General features: G+C 43.7%; 1 protein-coding gene across 1 annotated transcript in view; it reads left to right on the top strand.

Moving 5' to 3' along the window:
• Nucleotides 1-27,757, top strand: part of Panx1 (pannexin 1) — a gene marked incomplete at its 5' end in the record, with an annotated part of 42,988 nt that overhangs the window by 8,984 nt on the left and 6,247 nt on the right. The window contains 1 exon segment of the mRNA XM_005379682.2: nt 17,042-17,181. Within this exon segment, the coding sequence (XP_005379739.1) occupies nt 17,042-17,181 (140 nt within the window).

Below are 27,757 nucleotides of genomic sequence, written 5' to 3'. Positions count from 1 at the left end.
CAGCATTGCATTACAAATCAATCACACACTCTAGATGCAGCCACTCCAAAAAATCCCTATGACCAAATGAGGCTTGGGGTTGGGGGGGCATCTAGACACAAACCATGACAGCTGTCTGTGATATTACTACTATCTTTGTGACTGCAGAATGCTATAAAAAACTTTGGATGGGTCAAATAAAGTAGGAGTGGTTTGAGAAATATCCCAACTTCTAATTGGGTTTGGCAAATGGTAAATATTCTGGTATAAAGGGCAAACAGACCATACATGGATGTGGTGTGTCAGGTGCAGAGACAGCCTTGTTTGTGGGTAGTATGACTGTTCTGAGGTGTTTCAGGATTAGGATCAGCCCCAGCTTGAAGATGGCAGATTTTACCCCACCACACTAGTGTTATGGCAATGGAGGGAATTTTTAAAGTTAATTTAAACTTGCTAAATGTCCCTTATCTATGTGTCTGTATGTCTGTGTGTGTTGGTGTTGAAGGTCAGATAAGGGGAAAATTAAAGCCCTGCCTCTGCCTCTTTTTAATAAAAATACCTTAATCTCAGTCTGTTCCCCGGAGGTAACTAGTCTGTTGTTAGTATATATGCTCTTCTATTTTTTGTATGTTCCCGCAGAAAACATTATTTTATCAGCATTTTTTCATTATAACTTTTTTTTTGAGACAAAGTATGCCCTTGAACTAACTTATGGCTACTCCTGCCTCAGCCTCCCAAGTGTTGAGATTACAGGCATGTACCACACCCAGCTACATGATTAACATTTTAAATAAATGTCATTGTTTTGCAGCTTGCTTATTTATCTTTAATGTGACCTAGAGGTATTTCCTTTATTAGTGCATGTAGATCTACCTCATTTTTCTTAAATGTAGGTTAACTATCCATAGTATGACCTATCTCAATTCACTTAATTGTACTATTAATGGATGTGTAGGTTCATTCCACCTTTTTCTCCTGCAAACAGTGGTTCAGTAGCAACTGCCTTGAGGGCCTAGCCCAGTCTGATTGCCTACAGTGGCACCCTTATGTGCCACTTTGTGCAAAGCATACTCCTCTATACTAGTGGATCTCAAATTTTTGGTTTCAGGAACCTTGTATGCTCTTACTTTTTGGGAGTCCAGAAAGCTTTTGTATCTACTGGTACTTATATTAGAAATTAAAACTGGCAAATTTAAAAAACATTTATTAACTTAAAATAATAAGCTCATTGCATGTTAACATAGATATTATGAAATAATATTCTTTAATTAAAAATAACTTCAAAAACAAAAATTTAGAAAAAACTGTTGTTTTCCATTTTTCCAAATCTCCTTAACAGGACCTCTGATTCTCCCATTTGCTTTTCATTTATTATGTTGTGATGTCTTGTGTCAGAAGCCTCTTGAAAATTCACTTTGTATGCTCACAAGAGAATGAGAATATAAAAGCAAATAACAATGTTATTGTGAATTAACATCACAGACTTCCTTTTGCGAAAAGGTCTCATTTTCCAAGGTTGTCAGGTCATACTTTGAAAACCATTGCTCTGAAGTCCCAGGGTGGAGTTTGAAGTCAGAGTCAAAAGTTGTGCACATTTTAAATTGAAAAAGTACTTGCAGAGGCCCTTCAGAGTACACTTTTGAATTTGATTTGCTATTCTGGTGGTTGAAGGGGCATCTGAAGGTCTTAGTTTGTAATTCCCTATTAACCCTAGGGAACAAGACGTATTTCTGGGCCCTCCTCACCACCCTTATTGGTGTCTGAAGACTTACTTCCCTTCTGGCTGCCTACCCTTCCCTTTTGAGTATTTGAGGGGAGTGTGGGAGCCTAGAGAGACTGATAACTCTCAGGTTGTTCTTGGCCTAGGAAATCCTTCCCTCTATCCCTCTGAAATTCATCTCAACTATCTTTTTCTCTGTTTCCATTTAAATTTTTAGCCAACTCATAGAATATGAGAATATCATTTGTTAGGAAATATGAAATTGTTTTGAAAAGTCTCTGAGTGTTAACATCTGCATCATATTTAATGCACTAGAATAAAAGTTTCAAGTTCATAAGAAGCATAGCAGCTCCCAAAGGCTGCCTTTCAGAGACAATAGCTCCTCCTAAGCCTTGCCCTTGGTTGGTGAGGCCCACTTCTTTCTGGCAGCAACAGGCTATTCATTTGCAAAACAGATGACAGTGTCCATCAGTAAGAGAATATGTGGAGCTGGGTGTGGTGGTGCACGCCTGTAATCCCAGCACTTGGGAGGCTGAGGCAGGAGGATCCTTGGGAGTTCAAGACCAGCCTGGGCTACAGTGAGCTCACAGCTGGCCTGAACTGTTCAGCGAGACCTTGTCTCAAAAAGACAAAAAAAAAAAAGACAGAATACTTGGAAAGAGGCTGGGCACAGAGGTGGTACTCAATAAATGTTGGTTGGCTCTGAACTGAGTGTAGATTAAGCTTCTAAAATCTGAAGGTAACTTGCAAAATGTGAGCCATTAGCAGACCTGCAATAGATTCAGGCTCTTCTGGAGCTCCCTCTCGGAGTGAGGGTCATTCAGTGGTCTCTGGAGGCGCAGCTGAACGATTCTGGGTATTGGTGACTGTAACTATCCTCTCTTCTTTCTCTCAGTGTCCTCGGAGGGAGGAGAGCTCAAGGGCTCATGGTATTACGATCATAACATTCCTTTCCTTAATAAGGCTTCGTTCCTTTTCTGAAAACACTGTTTGTGTTCTGTTTGTTTCCTTCTTGAGCACATTGAAGTGAATAAAGGAATAGAAAGTCATTGCCTTTTTAAGAACTGTTAAACAGTGAGAAACAGCTGTGTGGCTCATGTGTGAGGAGAAGGCATCTCCCATGGAATCAGTTTCGCCCTGTGACATGAGGGCACTGGACTAAAGTTAGGTATCTTATGAACTTTTCTGCCCTCCGACTCAGGAACTATAGTTCACACCCACCTTACAACATTGGTTCTTTTTGGTCTTTTCTCTCCGTTTGTTCGTGTTCTCATTATTGGAAATGTACCCACTGAACACTGTGCTGTCAGTAAGAAGCCGGCATGGTCCCAGGAGACTGCAGCCTTGCAGGGGGAATGCTTCCCCAGCAATGCTGGAATTCTAGCTGGGATAGCTGCTTTAGAATATGCTGGGTGGGGAGCCTTGCCCAGCCTGGGCATTAGGAGTGGCTTTGCTGAAGAAGAGACTTCAGCTAAGTGACACATCAGTATGTATGCAGCCTCTTAGGAAGAGTAGACATGCTGTACAGAAATGGGAAGACAGCCATTGTTATAGCAACTAGCTGAACAGGGGGCAGAATGCATTGGGTAAGGAGAGTGGAGAGATGAGGATGAGCAGGGTCTGATCATGGAGGAACTTGTGGGATTTGGATTTTAGAGTTTATACAAAAATTAGTCAAAGGCCTTTTACCTATGAGCATCTTAAAATCCCTCCCTAGATACTTGGTAGAGGTAGATCTGAAGAGGCTAGTTAAAGGCCACCATGTTCAGGCTATTAACGTGTGCACTTTGAGGATGGCATTATGTACATCTTAGCATTGCCACAGTACATTGTGTGGGACAGATACTTCAAAAAGCTTATCAGAGGCCATTGCTGGGGGCTTCTCAGGCATTCCTGGTGCCTTCTCGGGACACGGGAGTTGATTTGAGAGGAACCTGAGCTAGTCACCTGTGAGAGTGCCCTGGAGCCTCGTGATTGCTTTGGGGGCTCAGCCAGTTCAGGAGGATAAAGCTGTGCCTGGCGAGGTGGTCCTGGTGTGGGGTGACTTGTCTCATGTGGGCCCTAGTAGTTGGCCTTTGTTACCTGGTAGAGCAGGAAACTCTGTCTGCTGGGGGCCTGTGAGAAGCTGGGAGCCCTGGAGGGCCTGGTTGGGGCTCTGAATGGAGGGGAACAGGTGAAGGATGTCCTCAGGCAGAATATTGCCAGGGATCTCAGCGCTTAGGCAGTCACTCCTGATGCCTTCCCTTCTCCTTTGAACCAGCATTAACTGTATTTTGACACCCCTGTGTGCTAGGTCTGCTAAGCATGATACTTTTCATGACCACCATTCTTCAAAACATTTATATCTTTCTACTTAGGAGATACTGTGTGGAATATGCAGTACTTAAGATGTGAGTTTTGGAGCTTGACTGCCTTGGGAATCCTGGTACATAACAGATTCAGTATGGTACCCTGGATAACTCATCCGAGAAAGCAGTTATTGTAGAACCTCACGGGATTAGCGCTAAATGAATTAACACAGGTGAAGCGTCAGAACGATCTCTGTAACTTAGGCAGCACTAAGTGCAGGTTAGTTACTAAGTGTGTTCCTACTTGTTACAACCCTTTACAGAAGAATGGGACCCATAATGGTCAGGTAATGTGCCCGGGCCTACACAGGGCAGGACTAGAGTGCCTTTCTCAGTCCAAAGCCTGGATTCTTGGCCACCACTATGTTCTGTTGGGCATTTTGTTGATATATGTACAAGGGGCAGTGGAGTGAGAGTGTGAGCTTGTATCTTAACTCAGAGGCTGCAGATTTGCACTAGGTCTCCAGCTGTACTGTCATGACATCATTCTGTCTATTCCTTGAACTCCTGCCAGGGAGGGTGCTTGTTCTGTTAGAGTTATAGCCAAACTCACCCCAGCTCAACACTGCAACCCACCTAGTCTTCAGGAACATGGGTTACAGGATTGAAGATGCTAAAACACAAACATGTTTGTCCTTTCACCCTGCGGAGCCCTCCTTGCTGCTACTCATTGCGTCAAGGCAGAGTTCCAGCTTGTGATCCCATACTGTCTTTGCGGTCAGCTGGGCTCTGCTCTAGGGATGGTAGTCCTAAACAGGCTAACAACTCTAAAGACACAAGATATTTTTTGTGCTGTTTTTCCAGACTGGGTTCCCTCCTCCTCTCCCTTGGAACATGAGCATCTGTCATGGTTCAGCCACTACTCTTAACATTTTTTTGGTCTTTTTTCATTAGTGGTTTATATTCTTAGCCTCCTTTACTGGATTGGCGGTCGTCAGAGGACAGAGACCATGCCCCATTTATCTTTGACTCTTTTGCGTCACATGTGGAACTGTATATATGGTAGGCGCCCAGTGAATGTTTTTGCAGTTAAACTCAGCAGTATAGAGGTCTGAGTACCTTTGGGGAGAGTGCCTGTGCTGTGTCGTCCTATGTGGAAATGGGAAGAATGGATCTCTCAGGAGGGCAAGTCCTTGGCTGTCACTGGTGTGCTGCAGGCACAGTGGCCTTGTGGTAGTAAATGTCCCGCTCTGAAGAAAAGTTGAAAGTCCCTTTTCTTTTTTGAGGTTACTTGAAAAAAGGGCATTTGCCAGTTTACCATGTACACCTATCACATGGAATTCATGATGGTCTATTTAGAATGTCCTTGTATTTGCAGAGAATCTCATGACCAATTGTTTGCATAATGGTGACAGTCCTTGTAAGTGCTTTTCATTTTGTTGTGGTCACTATTCTCATTCAGTACCAAATTGAGATGTTCAAGGCTGCCTTCTACACAAAAGAGTTTCTTTGTTTTAGGAACTACTATTCTAGATTTTAAAAGGCATCTGTGAGAGAGAGATGGTATGAAAGGACTTAGTGAAGTTAAAGCTAGTTTCAGGCTCTGATCTTAAAATCTTTGTTCTGAGTTATTCAAGGCCTGCTTTTGTGGTGTTTTTTTTTTTTTTTTCCCAGAGTTTTAGGTAATAGAACAAATTTTTAAAACCTAGTAAGTAAATTTTTAAAAACCTAAAATTAAAATAATAAGTGTACCAAAGAAAATAATATGGGATATGACAAAAGAACCCTATGTACTTGTATCATGGTGCCTGACATAGAAATAAAAAGGTCCTAGCTACCATTTATTGAGATCTAATGGGTACTGGCATCATGCCCAGCACTTTAATGTTTACAGGAATTTTACAAGATTTTGTCAGTGAGAAAAGTTAGGATTAGAGAGTTAAGTACCTTGTTAGGAAGTAAAAGAAAACACAAGGTTACTGAATATAATGGAATCGTTTTTTTAAATGACATTCAAGAAAGAACTTTCTATGGCCTCTGTTTATAAACTTACCTGATTTTTCCCTCTACAGGCTAAAGTTCATCCCCATGTCAGAGTGGACTTCCAAGTTGTTTCATGCCAATGAGGACCCTGTCAGTGAAAACTCAGTGAACAGTAGTTTTGTTCTGACACTTTAGTTAATATTTTTCTTAACCTGACCTCCACTCCACAGCCCGTTTTTACAACATTTGTTTCTCATGTTTGTCTTGGAACTGTACCCTGTTTCTCCCATATCCTCTTATAATGCGCAACCTAAGACCAAACACATTTCCTCTGTGGACATGTGATTGGTCTGGGGTTACGACAGGGATTTACCTCATGGCTTTCACATGTCACATTCCTATTGTGACATTTTTGGTGATTTTTTTTTTTTCTATCTGACCTTCCCTTCCATGGGTCCAGCCTCTGTCTAAACCAGGTGACCTCCATAGTCATTCTGACTGCACACCAAATAGCATTAAATGCTCTGGGTAAGATCCACACATGTGAATTGATGGGTATAGATCTTACTGGTTTTGTGGTATTTGGTGACATTTTTAATGAATGTACACGTAGAGGTCAGAATCAGGTTGCCAGGATATAGATGCTGCCTCTTTGCTGGAGCTGTTTGTGTATTAGCCAGCCTTGCTTTCTGGAGCTATCTAGTCATCTCTATGCCACCAACCCCAGGTCTGCCTTTACTTTCTGTCTTCCTTGGGGTCATTTCCAGGTGTCATAGTATTGCAGGAAGAGTATGACCACACATTCAAGGTTGTATTGTAGCTTGGCCAAGTATTAATTGACTCACTTAACCTCTCTGAGCCTCTGTTTCCTCATCTGTAAAATCGGAGTCATGATAGTTAAAGATTTCTTATTTTGGATTGAAGGAAAATATCAAAATTCTAGTCTAATAGTAGTGTTCAGTAAGTACTGTATCTTTTTCAGAGGTATGATTCTGTGTTGGGAAGGAACTCATAGGTGATCAGTACTTAGGGGAATTATATTGACATAATGTGGGAATCAGTTCATGTGATTTTTTATTTTTCTGGCATGTGAATGATTTGTACTACCAAGTAAGAACAGATGAAGCAAGTGAAGACAAATACAGAGTGCACATGATGTAATATTTGCAGTCTAAAATTTCACAGGGCAAAAAACACTTTTGTCATACAGAGAACTGGCAGACAACACCTTAACCAACTGATCACCTTCCATAGGATTCCTGCTGCATTATAGAACCTGGATTTATATAATAAATCTGGTTATATCTGGTGTGATTCTCTCTGAGGGTTATATCTGATAGTATTTGACTTATCCTTGTCATGTTATTTTCCTGTTGTTGGTTCCCTTTTATTCCCCTTTGCTTACATTGCCTGGTGGATTCATTCTGTTGGGGTTCATGGGGTTTATATCTCTTTCCAGAATGTTCTTCAGAACATTTTGGAACGCTGGTTTGGTGGTCATGAATTTCCTCAGGTGTTCTTTATCATGGAAGTATCTTATTTCTCCATCAATTTTGAAAGATAGTTTTGTGGAGCATGTAGGTCTGGGTTGGAGGTTGTTTTCTTTTAGGGCTTGAAATACTTCACTCCAAGCTCTCCTTGAGTTGAAGATTTGTATTGAGAAGTCTGCTATGATTCTGATGGGCTTTCCTTAATAAGTGATATGTTTTTTCTTCCCTAACAACTTTTAATAGAGAGGACCCTTGACTTACAAACTCAGTTTGTTCCTGAGGATTGTAACTCAGATTGTCAATTGAAGGCACAGGCCTTCAGAGTCTCTCTCCTGTATATAGGCAGATCGCAGTGTCCTTAGACATTGGCCCAGGATTTCCAGTACACCCCATACAGGAAAGAATGTTGTAATGTTCCTTCTAGAACTCTTTAAGGGTTAAATCTGTGTCTGAGACCATCTGGAAGCACAGGTAGCCAGCCTTTGGGTCATAACTCAAAACTTTGATTGTAAGTTGAAACTAAAATTCTGGTTATAACCCAAGTTGTTTGTGTGTCTAGCTAGTCACAACTTGAGGATCTACTGTATTCTGTTCTTGTGTTGAATTTGTGGAACCTTGACTATTATATCCTTGGTGTTGTTTTTTGTTTGTTTGTTTGTTTTGATCATGGATAATTGAAGCTCTATATCCTTTACTTTTCTGTATGTCAGATTCTTTTTCCTTGCTTGGGAAGTTTTCTGCCATGACTTCTGTGAACAAGCTTTTTTTATGTTGTTTGTGCTATGTTTTGCTTTTTCATTGACTCCAGTCAATCTTATGTTGTTGTTCTTTGCATCATCTAGCAGCTGTTGAATTGATTTTTTCATTGTTCTTTGCTATTTTTAAGAAATCTTTCCTTTTGTAATTGCTGACCACAATTCTGTCTTCCCTATCTGATGTTCTGCCCTCACACAGGCTCATTCTGCTGCATATACTTTCAGTGGACTTTTTAATCTCATGGATATCTGTTGGAATCTGTTTCATGGATTGTGTTTCTTTCCTATGATGGGTGTTCATGGTTTCCGTCATTGTCTCATGCTCCTCTTTTTTTTTTTTTTTAAATCTGTATCTGCTTTGGAGTCACTAAGCTTACCTTATGGTCACCATCTCTGTAGTTATCTGAGAAATTATTTCTGATCTGATTTTTTTCTAGAGCCTCATTCATTTGGTTTGTTACTTCTGCTGTTACCTCTTCATGGGTGGCTTTCAGATTGTTTATTGACCCCTGGGATTGTCTATGGTGAGCTGGGGGCCTGAGGTTGCATCTTGCTTAAGTGTCTTCTGTCTTTTATTTTTATTATTTTTTTAATTCCTAGGTTATTGCTTATAAATTGTTTGGTTAGTAGCTTTATTGGTAGTATTTAGAACTGTTAGGAAATGACTACTTCTCAAAGATGTCTTCCAGGTGTAGCTGGCTTTGGGGTTTGGAGTTTGTTGCAAGATCCTACCTCTTTAATTTATTGGGAATGAGAAGTTGCTACCTACTTAGCCCAGCCAGTGGTTCTCTGGCACTGGCCTATAGTATTGTTTATGACCCTTAGGCAATTTGTCTTGGCATACCAGAAAGAACAACTGATTAGAACATTCTATCACCTTGGCTAAAGTAGTACAGTGAGCAGTAACAAGAGCATCAGACACATCCTAGAAAATGACAGTCTTATAACTATTAATTTGCCACTTTTAACCATATGAACTAGATTTGTGGTTATATAACACAATCTAAAACAAACCCAAAATTGTGTATAGTAAATAATCCCACAATATAGTGATTTTACCCTCAGGGGAGAAAATTTAAAATGTATTTGGGGGGAAAATAGAGAAATAGAAGAAGAAGAAGAAGAGATTAGAAGTAAGGCTAGATGACAAAGGAATATTGTGCAAACTTGTGAAACTGGTGAGGAAAACAGGAGGGAAATAGAAGAACAGATAAAAAGAACAGAATAACAAAACTAGAAACCATGTTCACACTCATAAAAATAAGAATAAACAAAAAAAACAAAGACAAGAAAAGAAGAAAAATAAAAAAAAGTTGTCCACTTGAAGATGTGTGTGCACTGTCAGAGTCCAGATCCATGTTGATTAATCCCAGTAAGCCAGCTGTAGCTTTACATCAGGGTAGTGGATAATCCCAGCAAGCCTGCACCTCAGTTTCACAGAAGTTCAAGCTGGTTTCCGGCTGTGAGGCTGGAACCCAGTTTGTTCAACCTGTAACATTCCATGTGCTTCCTGCCGGTTTGAATTCAGGTTCTGGACCTCCTGCCAATTTGAACACTGTTCCACCTCACCTTGACACTTGGAGCTGCTAAGTGGAGCCAGCCCATAGCTATTCTGAGTTCCAAGCTCAGTTATCCCCTCTCCAAGATGGCTGCTGGCCAGTCGCCCTCTCCTCGGGGACATCTGAACCCAAATAACTCACCAGCCTCTGCAGTGTACTATGTCCACAGTTCTGTTCCACTGGTGTTTTACTCAGTGAAATCCTCTGGGGTTGCCAGCAGTCACCATGCGTCTGCAGGTTTGAGCTGCCCCTCCAGTGCAGTGAGGTACAGCTTAGGTGCCACTTGCCACCTTCTTCCTTGAAGTGTGACTCATTGCTGTCCCTTTGGGCTTCAATTCTTGCTTCAGATCCTTCCTGGGCCAAGGAACCAACTTCCTTCCTCCTTCTCTTCCTCACATTGCTCTGTTGCAGGGTCTGGACACCAAATCTCAGAGAGGCTCTTTCTCTGCTGTTCACCACTCTACAGTTTTCCATGGGAAGGAACTGGACTTGCCACCTAGGAAAGAAACCCCTCAGGCTAGTGCTCAGTTCCCCAGTCCTTTTGTTCCTCTGGATGTAAGTTTGGCCTCATGGTTGCTTGTGGGTGCTAAATTTTCTCTTCATCTTGGCTCTGGCATGTGGCACATCACACTGTGACACTATCATTCTTTGGTCTTTTTTTTTTTGAGTCAGGGTCTCACTATGCAGTTCAGGTCGGCCTTGAGCTCACTTTGCAGCTCAGGCTGGTCTCAAACTCACAATGATCCTCCTGCCTCAGCCTCCCAAGTGCTGGGATTACAGGTATGCACCACTACGCCTGTAATACTATCATTCTTGATAGAATTAGATGAGCCTCCTTGTAGATCTCTTACTGAAGTTTGCAGGCTTGATGGTTTCTTCTGTGTCTGTTGGGCTATGTGGTCAAACATCCTGAATTGTGGGGTCAGTAGGTACAGGCTGTTATTCTCACCTTGTCTAGCCTATTAGTCCTACTAGGAGAAAATCCTCCATTCTAAGGTCCTGAGCAGTTGCTTATTGCTGTGTACGACAAGTGATGGGTAATGAAGTATCTGGGCCTCAGTGGAACTCTCTAGAAGGTAATATTTGGATGTTCCCATCTTAGCAAAGGATCAAGCGTTAAAAGTCAGGCTTTCCTCTGGAAGAAAGAGACCAGGTGAACCAGCATGGTTTAAATGGAATGAAAAATTGTTTTCATTCTGTTTTTAGTTTGTGGTGCCATGAGTACTTATATTTTCTTACTGGTTTGAAATACATGTGTGGCTTGGAGTCATTTCCTGGGAAGGAAAAGTGAAGATTGTCATGGGCAGTTTGGGCCTTCCAAAATGTACTAATTTGCTTGTTATTGAAGCTAAGATGGGTTTGGGTTGAAGTCAGAAAGGTGAAGAAATTGGACTTTCTATTAGGAAGAGGAGTTATTAGGAGGTTTTTGTAATTTTACTAGACTTCGTGATGGCCAGGAGATAAATATTTAGCAAGGAAAGATCCTATAAGTCAAACGTCATTTGCAATTACTGTGTTAGAATCAAAGGTACTTTAAATAGTTTCAGACATGCTTCATGATTCTGAGGCCTGTTGCTGTTCTGTGTTTAAGAGCCAGTCACTACTCATCCTTTATACCACACATTCGTAGTCATCTTTACAAGATTCTTCTCATTGAACTTGAGATTTTAGAATAGAGTGGTTATCACATTTTCTAACAACTTTAAAAGCTAACTAGTACCTTTAAGCTCAGTGCCTTATAGGTTGTTTTATGATCTATCTGGATCCTATACTTATGAGAGTGTGTTTGTGTGTGTGCATGTAATTTACATTAAAATGAATTAGTCATTTTTTTCTTTTGTAAAATGAAAACATTTTGCAGGCTTTTAAAATACTGTGTAGGTACAGTTAGGCTCAGGATTTATTTTTCTTCCCCAAGAAACTCTCCTGGCTTTTTGTTCTCATCCCTCCATCCCTGACCCGCTTTTTTTCAATAACCTGTGCTTTTTTGCTCCTCCGCCTTGTGTTTGGAAGTAGAGAAAGAGGCCTGAGTTGCTGTCCCAGCTCTTCCTCACTGGCCACAAGACCTTGCTGCCCCATGTTCTTATCTTTGCCATGAGGGTAAAATTACACAGCAAGGGTCAGTTTCCTTTGTTAGCCTTCTTTTCGTGCTCCCTGCATTCTCTTGAATGTGGCCTTTGCTTCAGCTTAGAATCCTTTCCATTTGGATGCCTCTAAAGTTCTCCCAGCTGCTTTACTGGATCTTTCTAGTCAAGTTTTGGTTATGTTTTGTTATGTAGTGTCTCAGGTGTGCTAAGTAAGCTTCTACCACTGAGCTACACCCCCAGTACTTTGTATTTTTTTATTTTGAGACAGAGTCTTGCGAAACTGCCCAGGCTCTCTATTCATGTTTTTATTTTTGTTAAAATTGTAATTTTGACAAGTTTCAGTAAATCTTCAGGGGGCCTGATTCCTGTGCTGCACCACACTACTTCATTGAGGAAGCAGCACTGGAAACCTAACCCTTACTTGGGATCTTTAGTGGGAGAGTGGATGTGTGTGCTGGAAGACAGCTGGGGCATGGCCCAGACCTTCAGCTCTTCAGATGCCCCTGACCATCTAATGTAATATATAAGAACCAAAAGAAAGGTTATTTCCAGAAAATGAGGAAAAGAGAACAAGAAAAGGCAGTGACCAAAGTCCTTCGTATGCAGTTGGACAAGCGTGGATACTGTCCCCATGCTGGTATTGGTATCACTAATATTTGACTGGCTCCCTGCGCAGGCCTGCTAAGAGCAGGCTGCGTTACCCTCTGGTTCCCCACTGAATGGTGACGGATACTGGTGTAGGCCGCACTTCGGGCAGCTGGGCTGCCATTTTGGAAGAAGGTGTCACTGTGCTGTGTGCTTCAGGCCACACACCTGAAGGGTGATCTCTGTGGTTTTGGGCCACTTATGTACTGGGTGAGGTGACTGCGCCCATGGGACTCAGCACATGTTTCCTCTGCATGATCATTTATTTTATTTCTTTTTTTTTTTTTTTTGGTTTTTCTCCAGTACCGGAAACCGAACTCACGATGATCATTCATTTTATTTCACCAGACCTATGAGTGTAAAACCCAGAGCTATCTGCAGCCAGCTAGGCAGGAGTGTTGTTTGTCATCACCTGAAACTCATGTCTTCCCTCTGTGTATTGTGAAAAGCCACACATGTCTCACTAAGCCATTCCTTGGAAACTATTATGCCAGTTCAGCCACGACAGTTTTGTGGAACATGACAGTGCAGCTGGAGGGCCTCACAGGGCTTTGTTTACTCAACTACCTGATGGAACAGAGGGCTCTGACAGCAATGCTTGGGGATTAATTGAGACATTATTTATTGCCTTTGTTACTTTTCCTCTTTGCTGAGATAAAACACCTGACACCTAGAATGAAGGAAGGAAAGGTTTATTTAGCTCACAGGTTGTGGAGATTTCAGTCCATACTTGGCTGGCTCCAAGGCAGAGTGGCACATGGCAGAGGGCAAACATTCACGGCAGCTGAAGACAGCAAAAGCAACAAGAGCAAAAGGGAGGAACAGTGGCAAGCAGCCTCTTTCCCTCCCTTACATTATATGCAAACAACCCACTGTAGGGCGGGTGTAGCTCTCACACTGATAATCCCAGCATTGGACCATGGGTCAATCATAAACTCTAGAAACCCACCCCATGCCTGCTTGAGGCTTTTGGGGGGAACATCCAGACATAGACCACAACATTTATGGTAGTACTTTGAAACTTTTGAAGCACCAGACAGCTGTTACTTTTTTTGGTACAGGGTGGTATGTGAAGTTGAGAGAAAAAGGGAATGTGTCCTGCCTGCAAAGTCTACAGGTATTACTTAGGGAGGTAACACACACACACACACACACACACACACACAGGTGTGTACATGACACACCTCTGCCTATCTCTGATGACTTAAAGTAGTGAAAAGGCAGCTTGGTAGGGAGAGTGATATCTGAGCTGGGATTTGAAAAGTTGCCTGTTGAGTAGCCAGTGTGGATGGGGGAGTAACTGAAGTGGGCTTTGAAGGGAGAAGAAGGAGTAAGGGAAAGTCACAGGTTTGGAGATCTGTCAGGCCTGTACAAGGCACAGTGGTCATTGAATTGAACTGGGGCATTGGTTTGGATTTATACTGTGGAGAGTGATGGAATGGGTGAGCAATGTTGAATCAAGGAAATGTCAGGATCAGAATGCAGTTTTAGTATGACTCATCTGGCAGCAGCTGAAATGGGTGGAATAAAGAAAGGCTCTCTTGAGTGGAAGATTACTAAGAACATACATTAAACACCTCATTTGTTTGCCTCTCAATTAGTACTTTAAAGAGTAAGTGAAGTAGAGGATGGAAAAGTGCATTTGGAAACATGAGTTAGGATGGTCCAGATCCCACCCTTCCCAGCTCCAAGGCAGCAGGGGACCTCTTGTCATGGTGCCTGTAAGACTGACTGTCACCAAAGCAAAGGTGAAGGCCTGCATAGCCCAGATGTGCACCATGCTTCCTGCAGTGCCCCTCTCTCTACTCTTGCTTTTCATTTTGATTTGGTTCTTGCCCCTGCCTGGCTTTTGACTTCCTTAACTTACTTCCATTCCTGGGCTGAAAATAGCCAATACTGGAGATAGATCTGTTTCTTTTCCTGGATTATCCTTGACTATTTCCAGGAAACTGTCCCCTTCCCAGACAGCTGGAGGAAACACTCCTTGAGAACACCTCATTGCCATTCCAGCAAAGCCCTAGTCCCAGGATGTCCTCCGGTGTAGCCAGGCCAGAGGGACTGGCCCAGAGAGAAGTGTTGAGAGACAGATAGAGGGTCGTTAATCTACTCTAAGGTTTGGCTTCCTCCAGAGTAAAAAGAAGATAGGCTCACTCTTCCGATTTGGCCAGGAGGCTTATATACAGTGATGATTGACAGGGTTGGTTGGTAACCAGTGAACACTGGTCACCCCCAGTCTTTTCTTCTGACTTTCTATTCAGGTAAAAATCATAGTCTTAGGAGCTAAACAGGCTCTCACATCTCTGTCTCTCAGTCTCAATGATATTTTCCTTCCTCCTCTTCTGTCAAAGCTTTGATGTAAGATGTTTAGCTAATTTTATTTTTGCTCACCAAGAGGATCTACCTTGGGGAATGTCCTGAGATCCCAGGATAGAATTTGAAGCACCATTTCCTACAGAATGTTAGTAAATGTTGGGTGTATACACCATGAGGACATTACCTAAAGAGTGTTCTGAGTCAGGCAGGCTCTCATGACATCCTAACAGAGTGTTCATTTTTGAGTATTTGAACAGAGGTTTTCAAGCAAGGAATTTAGCAGAAAGTAGAAATCATCTGTTTGTAATCTGGTGGCTGCTCATTCTCATGTATATGGCTGATGTAGGTAGATGTTGGCACAGGAAGCCTTGACAGAGTTACATGACTCACGCATAGTGTGAGGTTGGCCCCTGACCACTGTGCTGTTCTGACCACTCTATTTTGTAAAATGCAGGATCCAAGGTTTTTGGTTTTTGTTTTTGAGATAGGGTCTTTCTGTGTAGTCTAGGCTTGCCTTGAACCCACTGTGTACCCCACGCAAGCCTCAAACCCACAGTGGTCCTCCTGCCTCAGCCTCCCAAGTGCTGAGATTTTAGGGGTGTGCCCCATGCCCAGCTAGGATCCAGAGATGAATGGGATAGGAGAGTTAGAAGAGGCTTTACAGTATCTTACCCATGGGAACTCATTTCTGCCATGTGTGGGTGGCAGAACTGTCCCTATCGTAGGAAACTTTGTGGTGACTTTTTCTACTGCAAGAATCTACCACCTGTCACCATCTCCCCTCATTTTGCTCTCCTGCCACAAGTGTGCAAGCCACCCTTTTCCCAGGAAAGGGTGATTCTTTGTGGCTTTTTATGTCCCAGGGTCTAGGCATGTCCAACTTGGTGTCTTCCTACTGCACTGTCCCGTCCCCTCTGCATGAAGGGGAAAGGGAGCGTGGTCTTTAAAGTAATGCAAGAACCTGCTCATTATTTCACCTAGGAAAATGAGACACTGAATGAGCAACTAGTGGGAATCAGGCATTATACAAGTGCTATTGCAACTAGAGCTTGTGTGAGCCCCCGAACCCCTGTCACCACAACAAATCTGTAATGTCGGTGTTAATGTCATCCCCATTTGGAATTCTGGAAAGCCAGGTATTTGGAAAGTTTAGTGACTGGCAACTGTGAATCACCTAGCTACAGAGTCAGGCTTAAATACAATCATGTTGCAGCGCAGGCACTGAGTACTTTCCCTGCTGTGTAGGGTGTGATAGAGTATGCCTGCATGGGGCCCCAGCAGCTGGCACCTGTGCCTGGGACACACTACCCTTATAGGCACTTCATGGGGTACAGGAAGTGGGGCCAAGGATGCTAGCAGAGGCTCAGCACCAGCCCCTGTGACTGATGACAGCAGGGAAGACACGGCTCTCCCATCGGCCCAAGGTCTTGTTGACCCGTTTCCTGTGACAGCCATGTGCATCAGGAGCACAGTGAAGCTTCCAGGTCTAGTTTGACCTACAGAACAGCAGCATTTGCAAGGTGATGTAGTCCTCATTTTGCTGCAGAGAAAGCCAAGTCACACAGTTCCATTCCAGAAGAGGGCAGGCACGGTAGAGCCCCGAGTGCAACCCAGGTTTCATTCTCCCCATCTGGCGGGAAGCTTGAGGTCTCAAGCATTTACCCTCCAGGTGTAAACCACTTCAGCTACAGTGTTGGCGAAGGATGGCTTTTCCCCTTGGAGGAAATGGAAAATGACTGATTTGCCGTCCAGTGATGTATTATGTTTTTTCAGCTTTCTCTTCCTCAGGCTGCGTGTTCTCTATTTGTTTGTTTTAAAAGGTATGATTTCCTACATAGACTCAGTTCATGGCTCACCCACCCAAAAGACCCCTGATCTTTTGTTCCTTCCCATGTGCTAGACCAGTTCTGTGCATGTCTGCCTCGTACATCTGGGCTGTGGTTCTTTTTCTGCTCCCCTTTTCTTGTTATGGTGATTATACTCTTCTCAGGAGTTTACCCAGGTGAACCCACTTTATTGGCATAATCGGTGCTGGCCCAGAGTCTTTTCCAGCACTCAGCTTTCGTATGATCCTGGGTTTGTGTTCTTAGTTCCAGCCCCACTGCTGTCCCTACCTCCTGTCCTGTTGCTTCATGACTTAGACAACATGTGAAAACCATGGGTGACAGGGAAAGAGGCACCTGTGTTTTCATTCACTTGGAACAATGTGCTTTGCTTTTCAGGTACCCAAATAAGTTGCTTCTCCCCAAGTTCTTTCTCCTGGCGTCAGGCTGCCTTTGTGGATTCTTATTGCTGGGCAGCTGTGCAGCAGAAGGGCTCCCTGCAGAGCGAGTCTGGAAACCTCCCACTGTGGCTGCATAAGGTACTCTCCTGTTTGCTTGTAAATAACAAAGCTGTGCCCATACACAGTCACACAGATAGGTATGGCTCACTGTAGTCAGAGATGGGTGTGGCTGTACATTATACAACCATAGCACTTTCAAGTCAAAAGGAACCTCAGAGACTACTGTGGCACCTGTGTGTAGCAAATCTGAGAACAGGTATTCTTTGCATTTTACTCTGTAATAGAAGCCCCTTGTGTGTCTCCATCACCTTTGTGTCATTAATACCCAGCAGTGTCTGGCCCACGGTAGCTTCTCAGTACACTGGAAATGTATGTGTGATCCTCACAGAGCATAGCTCTTAGAGAAGTGGAGCTATCTAAGCATAGCTCCTCAGCTGCTACTTTTTGTACCACACACAGGGCCTGTTGGAAAAAGGACCAACAGAGAGTTCAGTTGTCTCTAGCTGGTGTGTTAGTAGAGCATCCAGAAGCCTAGTGATGCCTCCTTGCAGAGGTGCTAGCTTTAGCCCAAAGTTTAGAGTAAATTCCTTTGCGTTTGGATGAATCCAGATACTGCATAGACAAAGAGATGCTACGTACAACACATCAGTATCCAGGTTCTGTGTCATCCAGAGAAGAGGTGCAGGTCAGAACCTGTGGTCAAGGTACTGTTGTGAGGCTTGGGGATGCATAGAGTCTGGAAGTTAAGAAACTTGGGCTGGTATAGCAAGTTTGTAGAGAACATTCTCTGAGCAAGTGATGGTGTTAGATCTCTGTGCATCTGAAAGCAGACTTTGTTTCAGCCTGTCATTAATTTTAGCTGGTTGTTCTTTTTGTCTGTTGTATGTATATCTTTTTATAGTCTCATCTGTTGAAGAAAGCACAAAATTTTAACTTCTGAAAAGCCAAAGGCTGAAGTTTTATTTGACTCTTTCTTGATTTAAGCTGCTGCTGGATACCCCAGATAGTATTTTTCTTTTTAAAAAGAACAATTTTAGTTTGTTATGATTCAAGAATGTTTTTCTCTGTATTTGTTTATTGCATTCAGTTTGGCATAGTGATGCCCTATAGGCTTTTCACTTTGATTTTCAGCCTTAGGCCTGGGTGGGTCCTCACCAGATTTGCATGGTTTAGTAGCAAGGGCAACACGTTTTAAGAATCTGCAGCATGAACAGGCTCAGTTCCAGAAGTTGAACAGCTTTGTTTGTAAATCTCAATCTATGCTGTTGTAACTGAAGTCTGTGTGTTGTAATGTGGTTGTGGAAACACAAAAATGTTACTGCTCACTTGCCTGGGCATTGATAAAGCCACAGACAGATGTGTAATTGGGATGGTATAGTGCAAGAGTACAGGAGTGAGCTGGGTGTGGTGGCAAATGCCTGTAATTCCAGCACTAGGAAGGTTGAGGCAGGAAGATTGCTGCAAATTGAAGGCCAGCCTGGGCTACATAGTGAGTTCAAGGCCATCCTGGACTACATAGCAAGACCGTGCCTCAAAAACATCAACAACAAAAAAAAACATCTACAGGGATGTTAGCTATTGTGAAACTTTTGGAGAAAGAAGAAATGCCAAGATTCTTACCCAAATGGTGTCACACATAAGAATAGGGGAAGCTTGGGAGATCAGGCCATGGAGTCAGAGGACTGGCTGGCTATAGCTAGAACTCAGGTCTACAGACCCCTTCGCCTTTGTCCCCTAGTCCTGGCAGGGGGCGTGTGGGGAGTGTGGATGGCTATGCCTTAGGTTACCTGTACTGATGAAGGATTAAGAAGCTGTCTTTCTGGTGGTAGAAGACTAATTTCTTTAGATGGCAGTCTGGCTGAGCATCTGAGCAGAGCTCTAGCCAGATACATAGGACTGGGGACAGCAATTGAAACTGAGACTTGCCAAGTTGGTAGTGCTATAGTCAACACCCCTAGATTTTCATTGGGGAATATGAAAGGTCATTCTTTGGGAGTAAGAGGGTTCTGTAGAATTAAATTAGCCCTCACAGGGACTAGAGTCCTGGTATGAATCCATTTAGTACCAGTGGAATAAAGGAAATCTGACACTGCCTGTTTCTCTAGTCTACCTGCCTGTGGGAAACATATCTGAATCCTCCCTGGAGGAAGGTGACATCAGCTAGGTATGGGTGTCCAGCCTTTTGGCTTGCCTTGGTTGTAGTATGTGAAGAATTATCTTGGGCAAGCCAGGTGTGATGGCACACACCTGTAATCCCAGCACTTGTGAAGATGGGGCAGGAAGATCTCCATGAGTTTAAGGCCAGTCTGAACTACATAGCAACACCTTGTCTCAAAAAAAAAAAAGAATTATCTTGGGCCACATGGTACAAAATATAGTTAATGTGTATGATAACAAAACTGCCTTTACTTTAATATTTTTATTGTAACATGAGAAAGATTTTTTGGCTTTATTGTGTGTGATACACACAGGAGGCAGAGTCAACAGCACTGTTCAGGGCCCTTCTTAACAGTGATCCTTTGTCATCTACGCAGTTAACACTCCAGCACTGTGTAATTAAGTCATGAAAAATGCCACTAAAAGCCACATAATTATATTAAAAACCTACCGTCTGTTGGTACTGCATTGCCAGTGTGCAGGACTGCATGTGAGTCTGAGGTTGAACCTGCTTGGTTTGGAGCTTTGAATGCATTCTCTGTTTTTTCATGTACAGTTGTCATCAGCACTCACGCAGAAATACAGTACCAGGAAAAGCAAGGAAAAAATCAAAAGTGAAAATGGACCCGTGGAGATCTAGCTCAGACACCCATTTTAAAGAATCATTAATCATGTGTTCAAACAATTATGATAATATGGAGAATTTCACAGATAACTGGAAACTATACAAAATACTGCAATATAAAATTTCAAGCTGAAAACAGTAAATAACAGAAAATTCATTTTAGCCAATATTGAGGGTCCTCCTTACGCTAGGGCATGTGCTTGTCAGCAGAGAGCCCCAGACCACGGGTCTCTTCATGAAAGAGCTAGAGGGAGAACAAACACGAAAGAGATACGCAAGGGATGAATGGAGAGCGCGATGGATAAGGAGACTATGAAACCTCATCCTCATGCGCATCCTCGAAGCAAGGGAAGCAGCTGCCTGCAGAGCAGTGAGCTCTGTCACATTCTGCCACCAGGATCACAATAGAACCAAACTGACTGAGTTTAATGAAATCACTAGTGATGCTGGCAGGAGGGACTGTAGGAGAGAAGTAGGGGCCAGTTGGTGGTGGGTGAGGAGTGAGTGGGAGGTGAGAAAATGAAGATGATGAGAATAGACGATTTCTTTAAAAAATTTCCTTCCTTTACAGGAAATCTGTCTTTTGGTAAATGGAGGAATTAGTAGCAAGCAGGGTGCTAACTGGAAGGAAGATTGGAGTGCAGCAAGGCTTTATGAGTGTCCTGTACAAAGGCAAATGCTGATACAAGAGGTAGAGAAGAGGCTGGAGATGCAGGGCCTGAGAAGCACAAAGACACTGCCTGGGGAGGGTGTGCAACAGGTTCCAGGAGAGGCTTGTCCCCCTGGGGAGCAGCGGGCCTTCAACTGAGTGGAGGCCTAGGTTACAGAGGATCTGCGGAAACTAAGCAGGTAAATAGGCTCGGAGCTGGGCAGAGGAACTTGGTGGTCTAGGCATTAACCCTCAGTGGTGCTGTGTAGGAGGGAATGGAGGCAGGGAGAGTGTTACAGAGGGAGGACTGCAATTGGGGGACAGAAGGTAAGCAGACCTTTCTGAGAAAGCAAAGAACGAAAAAGCAATATTTGATGTCTTATTAGAAGAATACACTGAAAGGCAGTCAAAGGTCATAGCAATGCTTAAACCTGTGACCATCAACCTTTCTTGTGAAGAGCAAAGTGGTCTTGACACTGCAGGTCACAGCGTCACTTTTGTAGCTGCTCAACTCTGCTGCGGTGGGCAGCATATATATGGTAGGTTGTGGCCAGATTTGTCTCAGGGGCAGCAGTGTGGAGATACTCAAGGAGAAGACGGCCATGTCACCGCCAAGGCTGCACTGGGGGTGTGCTGCCACCAGCCACGGGCCACTGGAAGAGGCAAGAAGGGTCTTCCCTGGAGGCTTTAGAGATTAGGGCCCTGGTGAGACGTTCATTTTTGACTTTCAGTCTCCAGAACCATGAGAAAAACTTACTGTTTTAAGCCATCTAATTGAGAGGTTTGGTTATGATGGCCCTGGGAAATAAACACAAGTGGTTAGAGGGAAATCAAGATTCAGTCTGATGAAAAGTGAACTGTGCCAGATAGTAGTGTTGCTTTCTTAAGCCAGGCCAGTCAGTAATCAGGGCTTCTTTGTTGCTCTATTGATCTTTTTCAAGTTTTTCTCCTTCTCTCCCTCCCCTTCTGTTTCTTTCTTGGGCACATGTATAAAATATACCCAACAAAGTTTTACCTTTTAACTGGTTTTAGATATCCAGTTCTGTGGCATTTAGTACATTCACACTGCTGTGTAACCGTCACCATCACCAGCATCCATCTCCTGAGTTCTTTCATCTTCCCTAGAACTCCCCATTCGTGTAGCTCCTGGCAACGCCATTCTTTCTGTCCCTAAGAATCTGCCTACTTGAGACACCGCATATAAATAATCATACCTTTGCCCTTTTGAGTCTGTTATTTCTTTTAGGGTAATGGTTTCAGGGGCCATCCATATTGTAATATATATCAAGACTTCTTTCCTTTCCAAGGCTGAATAATATTCCATTATGAGTTTATACTGTTTTCCTCATCTATCCATCCATCCATCTATCCATCCATCCATCCATCCATCCAGAAACACTTGATTTGTTGCCCCTTCTGGGTATCATGAACGTTGTTGCTGTGAATATCTGTCTGCATCTGACCTTTCACTTCTGTGTATCTACTCAGGAGTGAAATTGCTGGATTCTTTTCTAATTTCGGAAGGGTTTTCCCTTTGTGGAGGTCATCATCCAGGCTCTTTGTTTTGCAGGAGTGACCTTGAAGAACAGAGCAGTAAAGTGCTTTTTCCAAGGTTCCCCCAAGCATGGAGCGTGAAAACACATAGCCTCCTTTAGATTTCAGGTGTTTTTCACATTAGCTTATGTGGCCTCAGAAGTCTGGACTTGCCTGTGCTTGAAAGTTATGACTGGTGAACTTGAGTTCAGCCTATAAAGGATCTTTCTAGAGGCAGAACTGGGAGGGGAGCCCACTATTGACCGGGAGGACTCAGTTCCTAGTGACCAGGGAGGTACTACTCTTCCTTCCCAGCTCGTTAATTGTTCTTGACCCCAGGTGCACCATTCCACCCCTCATTGCTGTCATCCTTCCAGTCATCCCTGTGCCCCAGTGATGTAAGGAGCTCTGTTAGGCCTCACCTCTTACAGGTCTTCAGCACCTCCCAGTACCACCACTTTGAGGATTAAGCCTTTACACACAGACTCATCCACACCATATGTATCAGTCAGGGTTTTACTGGAGAAACAGATGTAACACAAGGTGTACAAATTATAAGAAATTACAAGGTTGGCTTATGATGGTCAGCCAGAGAGTTGTATGGGGAAGTGTGCAGAGGGCATCTGCACACTGAAGACCGAAGGAATCAGTCCAGGGTCTGGAGTTCACTGCAGAGTTCCGTGCAAGTCCGTACCAGGAGGCCGATGAGTCTGCAGTGGAATGCTGAAGAATCCAAGGCGGAAGCCGAAGAGTCTGCACTAGAAGCCAGGAGACGAAGTCCAAGCTGAAGGTGAAGACTGGAGCTCCTCCAAAAGGAATGGAAGTACCTCTGTCCTTTTTCATTTCCCTTTTATATTATCTAGGTGATGATGGCTTCTCTACACCCTAGGGTGGCTCCTCTACACCCTAGGGTGGCTCCTCTACACCCTAGGGTGTAGAATTGCTGAGCCAAGTTTAGTTATGCTTCTAAACTTCTCAAGTTGACATAATCAGTCAGCCACTACACCATAGTAGCTATGTCCCGTTGGTTCTGCCCTCCCCCACCCCACCATGGTACTGAGGATTGAACCCAGGACCTTCACACTGAGCCACATCCCCAGAAGTGTCCCCTCCCATTATTTATTTTGAGATAGGGTCTTGCTAAGTTGCACAGGCTAAGTTGCTCAGGCTGAGCTTGAACTTGCAGACCTCTTGCAGCTTCCCAGAGTGCTAGGATTACGTATAGGTGCTACCATGGCCAACTAGTTCTACTTTCTTGAATGGCCCTTCCATCCTTCCATTTCTTCATCATCATGTCATGGTTTCTCTGGACTCCTATGGTGTCTTCAGACAGCTCTCCTCGCCTCTCTGTTCCAGTCTTCTTTTCTTGTGCCCATTTCTGTGTAATCACAAGTAGTGTTCTTATCACAGCCGAGTTACTTCCTAACTAAAACTCTGCAGTATTCCCATGAAATCTTTGTATTTATTTAAAAGTATTTTGGTTAATAAGACCCCTACTCTGGTTTCTGTGAACCTCCTGGCCTCCGCACTAACCCTCCTGAGCATACACCTCCATCTTCTTAAGAGCCTCCCCAACCCCCTTCCTTCGTCTGGCTCATACCCAATGTGTTATTCCTGTGTCTCAGCTGCAACGTCACTTCCACCTGGGAACTTCTGAACCTCAGGGCTGAGGGGCTTTTTTTAGTCAGATCACTTCAAGAGCCAGTCAGGTGGATAGGAGACCTCCAGGCATAAGACAGCAGGACGTTGTGTGAGCAGGAGGCCAGTGTCCTGCTGAGAGACAGTCAGACCTGAAAGATAAGGTGCCAACTAGGCAGATGCACTGTTCCAACACTGCCCTCAACCAGGCAGTGTGTCTGCTGTGCCCACCCTGATCTGCTATGGTGCCTGGTTGTGTGGCCCTAGAGTGTCTTTTATTTTTCTTGAACTTACCTTGGTTATGGTAGTTACTCACTTTAATTCTTTTTTTTTTTTTTTTCTTTCTTTCTTTCATGACACTGCAGATCAATCCCAGGGCCTTTGTACAGAGCTACATCCCAGCCTTTCTTTATTTTTTAATTTTGAGACAGGGTCTCACTGAGTCCTTAGGTTGTCCAGGCTGGTTTGAATTGAAATCCCTCTGCCTCAGCTTCTCAGAGTGCTGGAATTACAGGTGTGCACCCCTGCACCTAACCCTACTTAATTATTTATTTCCAGATCTAATTCCCACGTTGTGTTCGTCATGTAACCCTGGAACATCACACAGCCCCATGGGTGCTCAAAACAAGTATGGAGGAGGGAGGAGAGAAGTGAGGTGGCAAAATCACACTCGGGAGTTCTGACTAACGATGGAGGATTAGAGGCAGGATTTATTTAAATAGTTCTCAATTCAACTATGATGCTGAAGTTGAAACCAGGAGACTCAGATGCCCCAAAGACCTTGGCATAATGGCTGAGTATCAGTGCAGACAGTTCACACACTGGTATAGTCGGCAGTGTCATTACTCCTCATCTACTTCTTCCATTTCTCCTTTTCTTGTCCCCAGCTATTTTTCCACCACTGTGCAATACTCATGACCTCCGGTACCTTCAGTCAGGTCTTTGTTGATATGGGCACATTCAGAGCAACCAGCAGGTGGCGTTCTAGGACTGCTTGGCTACTTTTTATTTTCTGGTTCAAGTTCAGAATGTAGGTGACAGTTAGCAAGATTTCTTTCTGGAATAGAAAACTGGAAAACAAAATTAGTGGGAACAATAACAAAAATAATAATTAACAAGGGAACAAATCTTCATTTCTCTTAAGTAGATTCCTGGAAATTAGAGGAGTTCTCCTAGGCTGCCAGCTTTTAAACTAGCATTGCTTCAGGGGCCTTGTGAAAATGCAGGGTCCTTGGCATCCTCAGGACCATTAGGTTGCAGCCTCGCAGGTTAAGGCCAAAAATATGGCTTTTGTCCGCTTTCCAGGAGACTCTGATGCTTGAGTTAGCAGTGGGCAGCACTGATGGAAGTCTGTGTTTTTCAAACTCTGTGCGTGCAGAGCGCCTGGGCATCTGTGGACATGTGGGCAACTGCGGCCTGAGGGGACCACAGTTCTGCATTATAGCAAGTCTCCAACTGGTGAACAAGTCTGATCCAGGAGGGTGTTCGTAAGTTGGATTTGTTCCTAAGTCAATCAAAGTGAGTCTTGCACACCTTTGGCACAAATATACAGTGTGTTGCTTTGTGCTTGCTAACAGTCCCTTGCCCATCGCCACGGCTTTTCCTCTAGCTTCTGGACATCCTGGGCTCTGATTGAGCACTGCATTGCTGTACATGATCGCATTGTACAGTAAGCACACAGCAGCACCACTGTGACAACATCTGGCAGACAGGCGTGCTATTTCCACAGTTTTTTTGCATCACCGAATGTTTGTAATTCGAGGTCTGTTTGTATCGGTGAAAGTTCCCAACTTGAATGTTTGCAAGTCAGGGATTTACTGTACATGTCAGCTTCCAGGTCAAAAAGGAAGTTGCTAGTCTGTGGACCACTGTTCGAGTAGCAAGAATCTAAAGTCAGGGTTGACAAACAAATAACATGCTCTAACAAATCTTGCCTTTTTCTGTGAAGTTTTGTTGGAAGGTATCTTTGCCCATTTATTTATGTATTTTTTGTTTCTGCTTTCACATTTTAATGGTAGAGTTGAATAGCTGCAGCAGGAATGGTAGTTTACCAAGCCTCTAATATGGGCTCAAACTCCATTTTTATGCAGACCTGAGAGGAGGCGATTTCTTGTTCCCTTGTATCTTTGGTTTTGATTCTTTTGGCAGAGGTCCTTTTCTTCCTCTTTGCACTGATTCTTCACTCACTACTTTCTCTCCTTAAGGTCTCTGCTTACGAGCCACTGCCCGCAGTATTACCCGGCACCGGCACAGAGTACATGCCTGGAGCCTCCCTTTCAGGGCACAGCAGAAGGCGTGCTATCTGTTATCTGCCTCTTGAAAATGCCTGGGAGATGCATTACCTGTCTGGAGCGACGCTTCACTCTTCTCATTTCCCATATCTGGCATTGTCCTTAAGTGGGTTATTTGAACAGCACAGAGCCAGAAGAGACATCCTTTATGCCTTTTTTAATTTCATTTCCCCAACTCTGTGTTCCTGGTTTACCTACTTCCTCCTTTCTGACCATTCTTTTCCAATGGTGTTAGTTTGTTTGCAGTTGCTGGGACAAAGCACCCAACACCTGAAACTTAAGAGGAGAGACTTATTTTGGTTCACAATTTCAGAGGATTCAGTCCTTGCATATTTCAAGGCAGAAACAGCATGACAGAAGGGTACAGCCTTGGAAAGCTGCTCCTGGCAGCCAGGAAGCAGAGAGAAGGAAAGAGCCAGAGAGAAGAGATACACCCCACACAGGCGCCGGCTTAGGCCTCAAGTGCTCTGTGTCAAGCAGGAACATTTGAGTTGAGCTGAAACCAGGGGAACAGTGAGGCAGAGTTCATGGCCGTCGGCCTGGTGATGCTTTCCCATCTGAAATGTGTGTCCTTCTCTCCACTGCTGCCATCTTCCTTGCTTCCATCCCTCTTAGCCTTTCTGCTGCCCTGGCCTCCTGCCTTGCCTCCTCTCCCCTGTGTTTCCTCTCTGCTGATTAGTGATTTCTCATGTAAATTTGATGAAGCCTTCCACTGTGGCTTCCTATCGTGTCATGTGGGAATTTGGTCCCTTCATAATTGAGCCCCTGAGTTTCCCAGAGCTGTTGTAACAAATTGCCGTAAACAGTGGCAAATGACACAGTAGGAGTGTGTTCCTTCATAGTTCTGGAAGCCAGAAGTCCAGAAGGAAGGTGTTGGCAGGTTGATCTCCGCTGCAGGTCGCCTGGCTTCTGTTGGTCTCCTGGATTCTGGTGGTTGCCAGCCTGGCGGGTCCTGACATTGTATATGTTTCTCCAGTCTCTTTCTTCAAACAGCTTCTCCTCTGTGTCTGTGTCTTCACATAAGCTTCTTATAGGGACAGTGAGTCATTGGATCACTGCCTATCCTAATTTATCTGACCTCATCTTAACTATGTCCGCAGAGGTCCCATCCCAGATGATTAGCACTTTCTGAAGTTGCAGGTGGACTGGAGTTTTTCAAGGATATTGTTCAACCCAGTGCATCCCTCCATTCAACCCAGTGCATCCCTCCAGCCATAGCTCTCTCCTTCCTCCCTCACAGGCTGGTCTATTCACCCTACTGCCATACGTGGCTGAGAATTCACTGGCAGACGAGGACAAAAGGCCTTGAAGTGCAGGAAAATGGATTCTTCCAGGGCCACAGAGGAGCCGAAAATAGAACTGAGTCTTAAAATAATTAAGGTTTGATTTGGTTTTTACAGTACTGGGGATTGATCACAAAGCCTTTGACTTGAGCTACATCCCCCCCTTATTTTTTAATTTTGAGACAGGATCTGTCTTAGTCATTCTAGCTGAGCTTGGGCTTGTGATCCTCCTGCCTCAGCCTCCCAGAGTGCTGGGATTACAGGTGTACACAACCATATCTGACTTTGTTTTTATTTTTATTACCTCTTTGCACTTTGGAACATTGGTTAGGTGTTATTTCTTGTGTGACTCTCCTCTTGAGGGAGTGATTCTATTTCCTCTGTGCTCAGAACATAACTTACGCTATGGTTCTAGTATCCATGTTTGGATAATCATTAGGACTTTGTGATCTTGGTGAAGATTATGTACTTAATTTGT

Source organism: Chinchilla lanigera, unplaced genomic scaffold (assembly GCF_000276665.1).
Source record: "Chinchilla lanigera isolate Chin_1 unplaced genomic scaffold, ChiLan1.0 scaffold00013, whole genome shotgun sequence".
In the NCBI taxonomy this organism is placed as follows: domain Eukaryota; kingdom Metazoa; phylum Chordata; class Mammalia; order Rodentia; family Chinchillidae; genus Chinchilla; species Chinchilla lanigera.
This window is presented reverse-complemented; position numbering and strand designations above follow the sequence as displayed.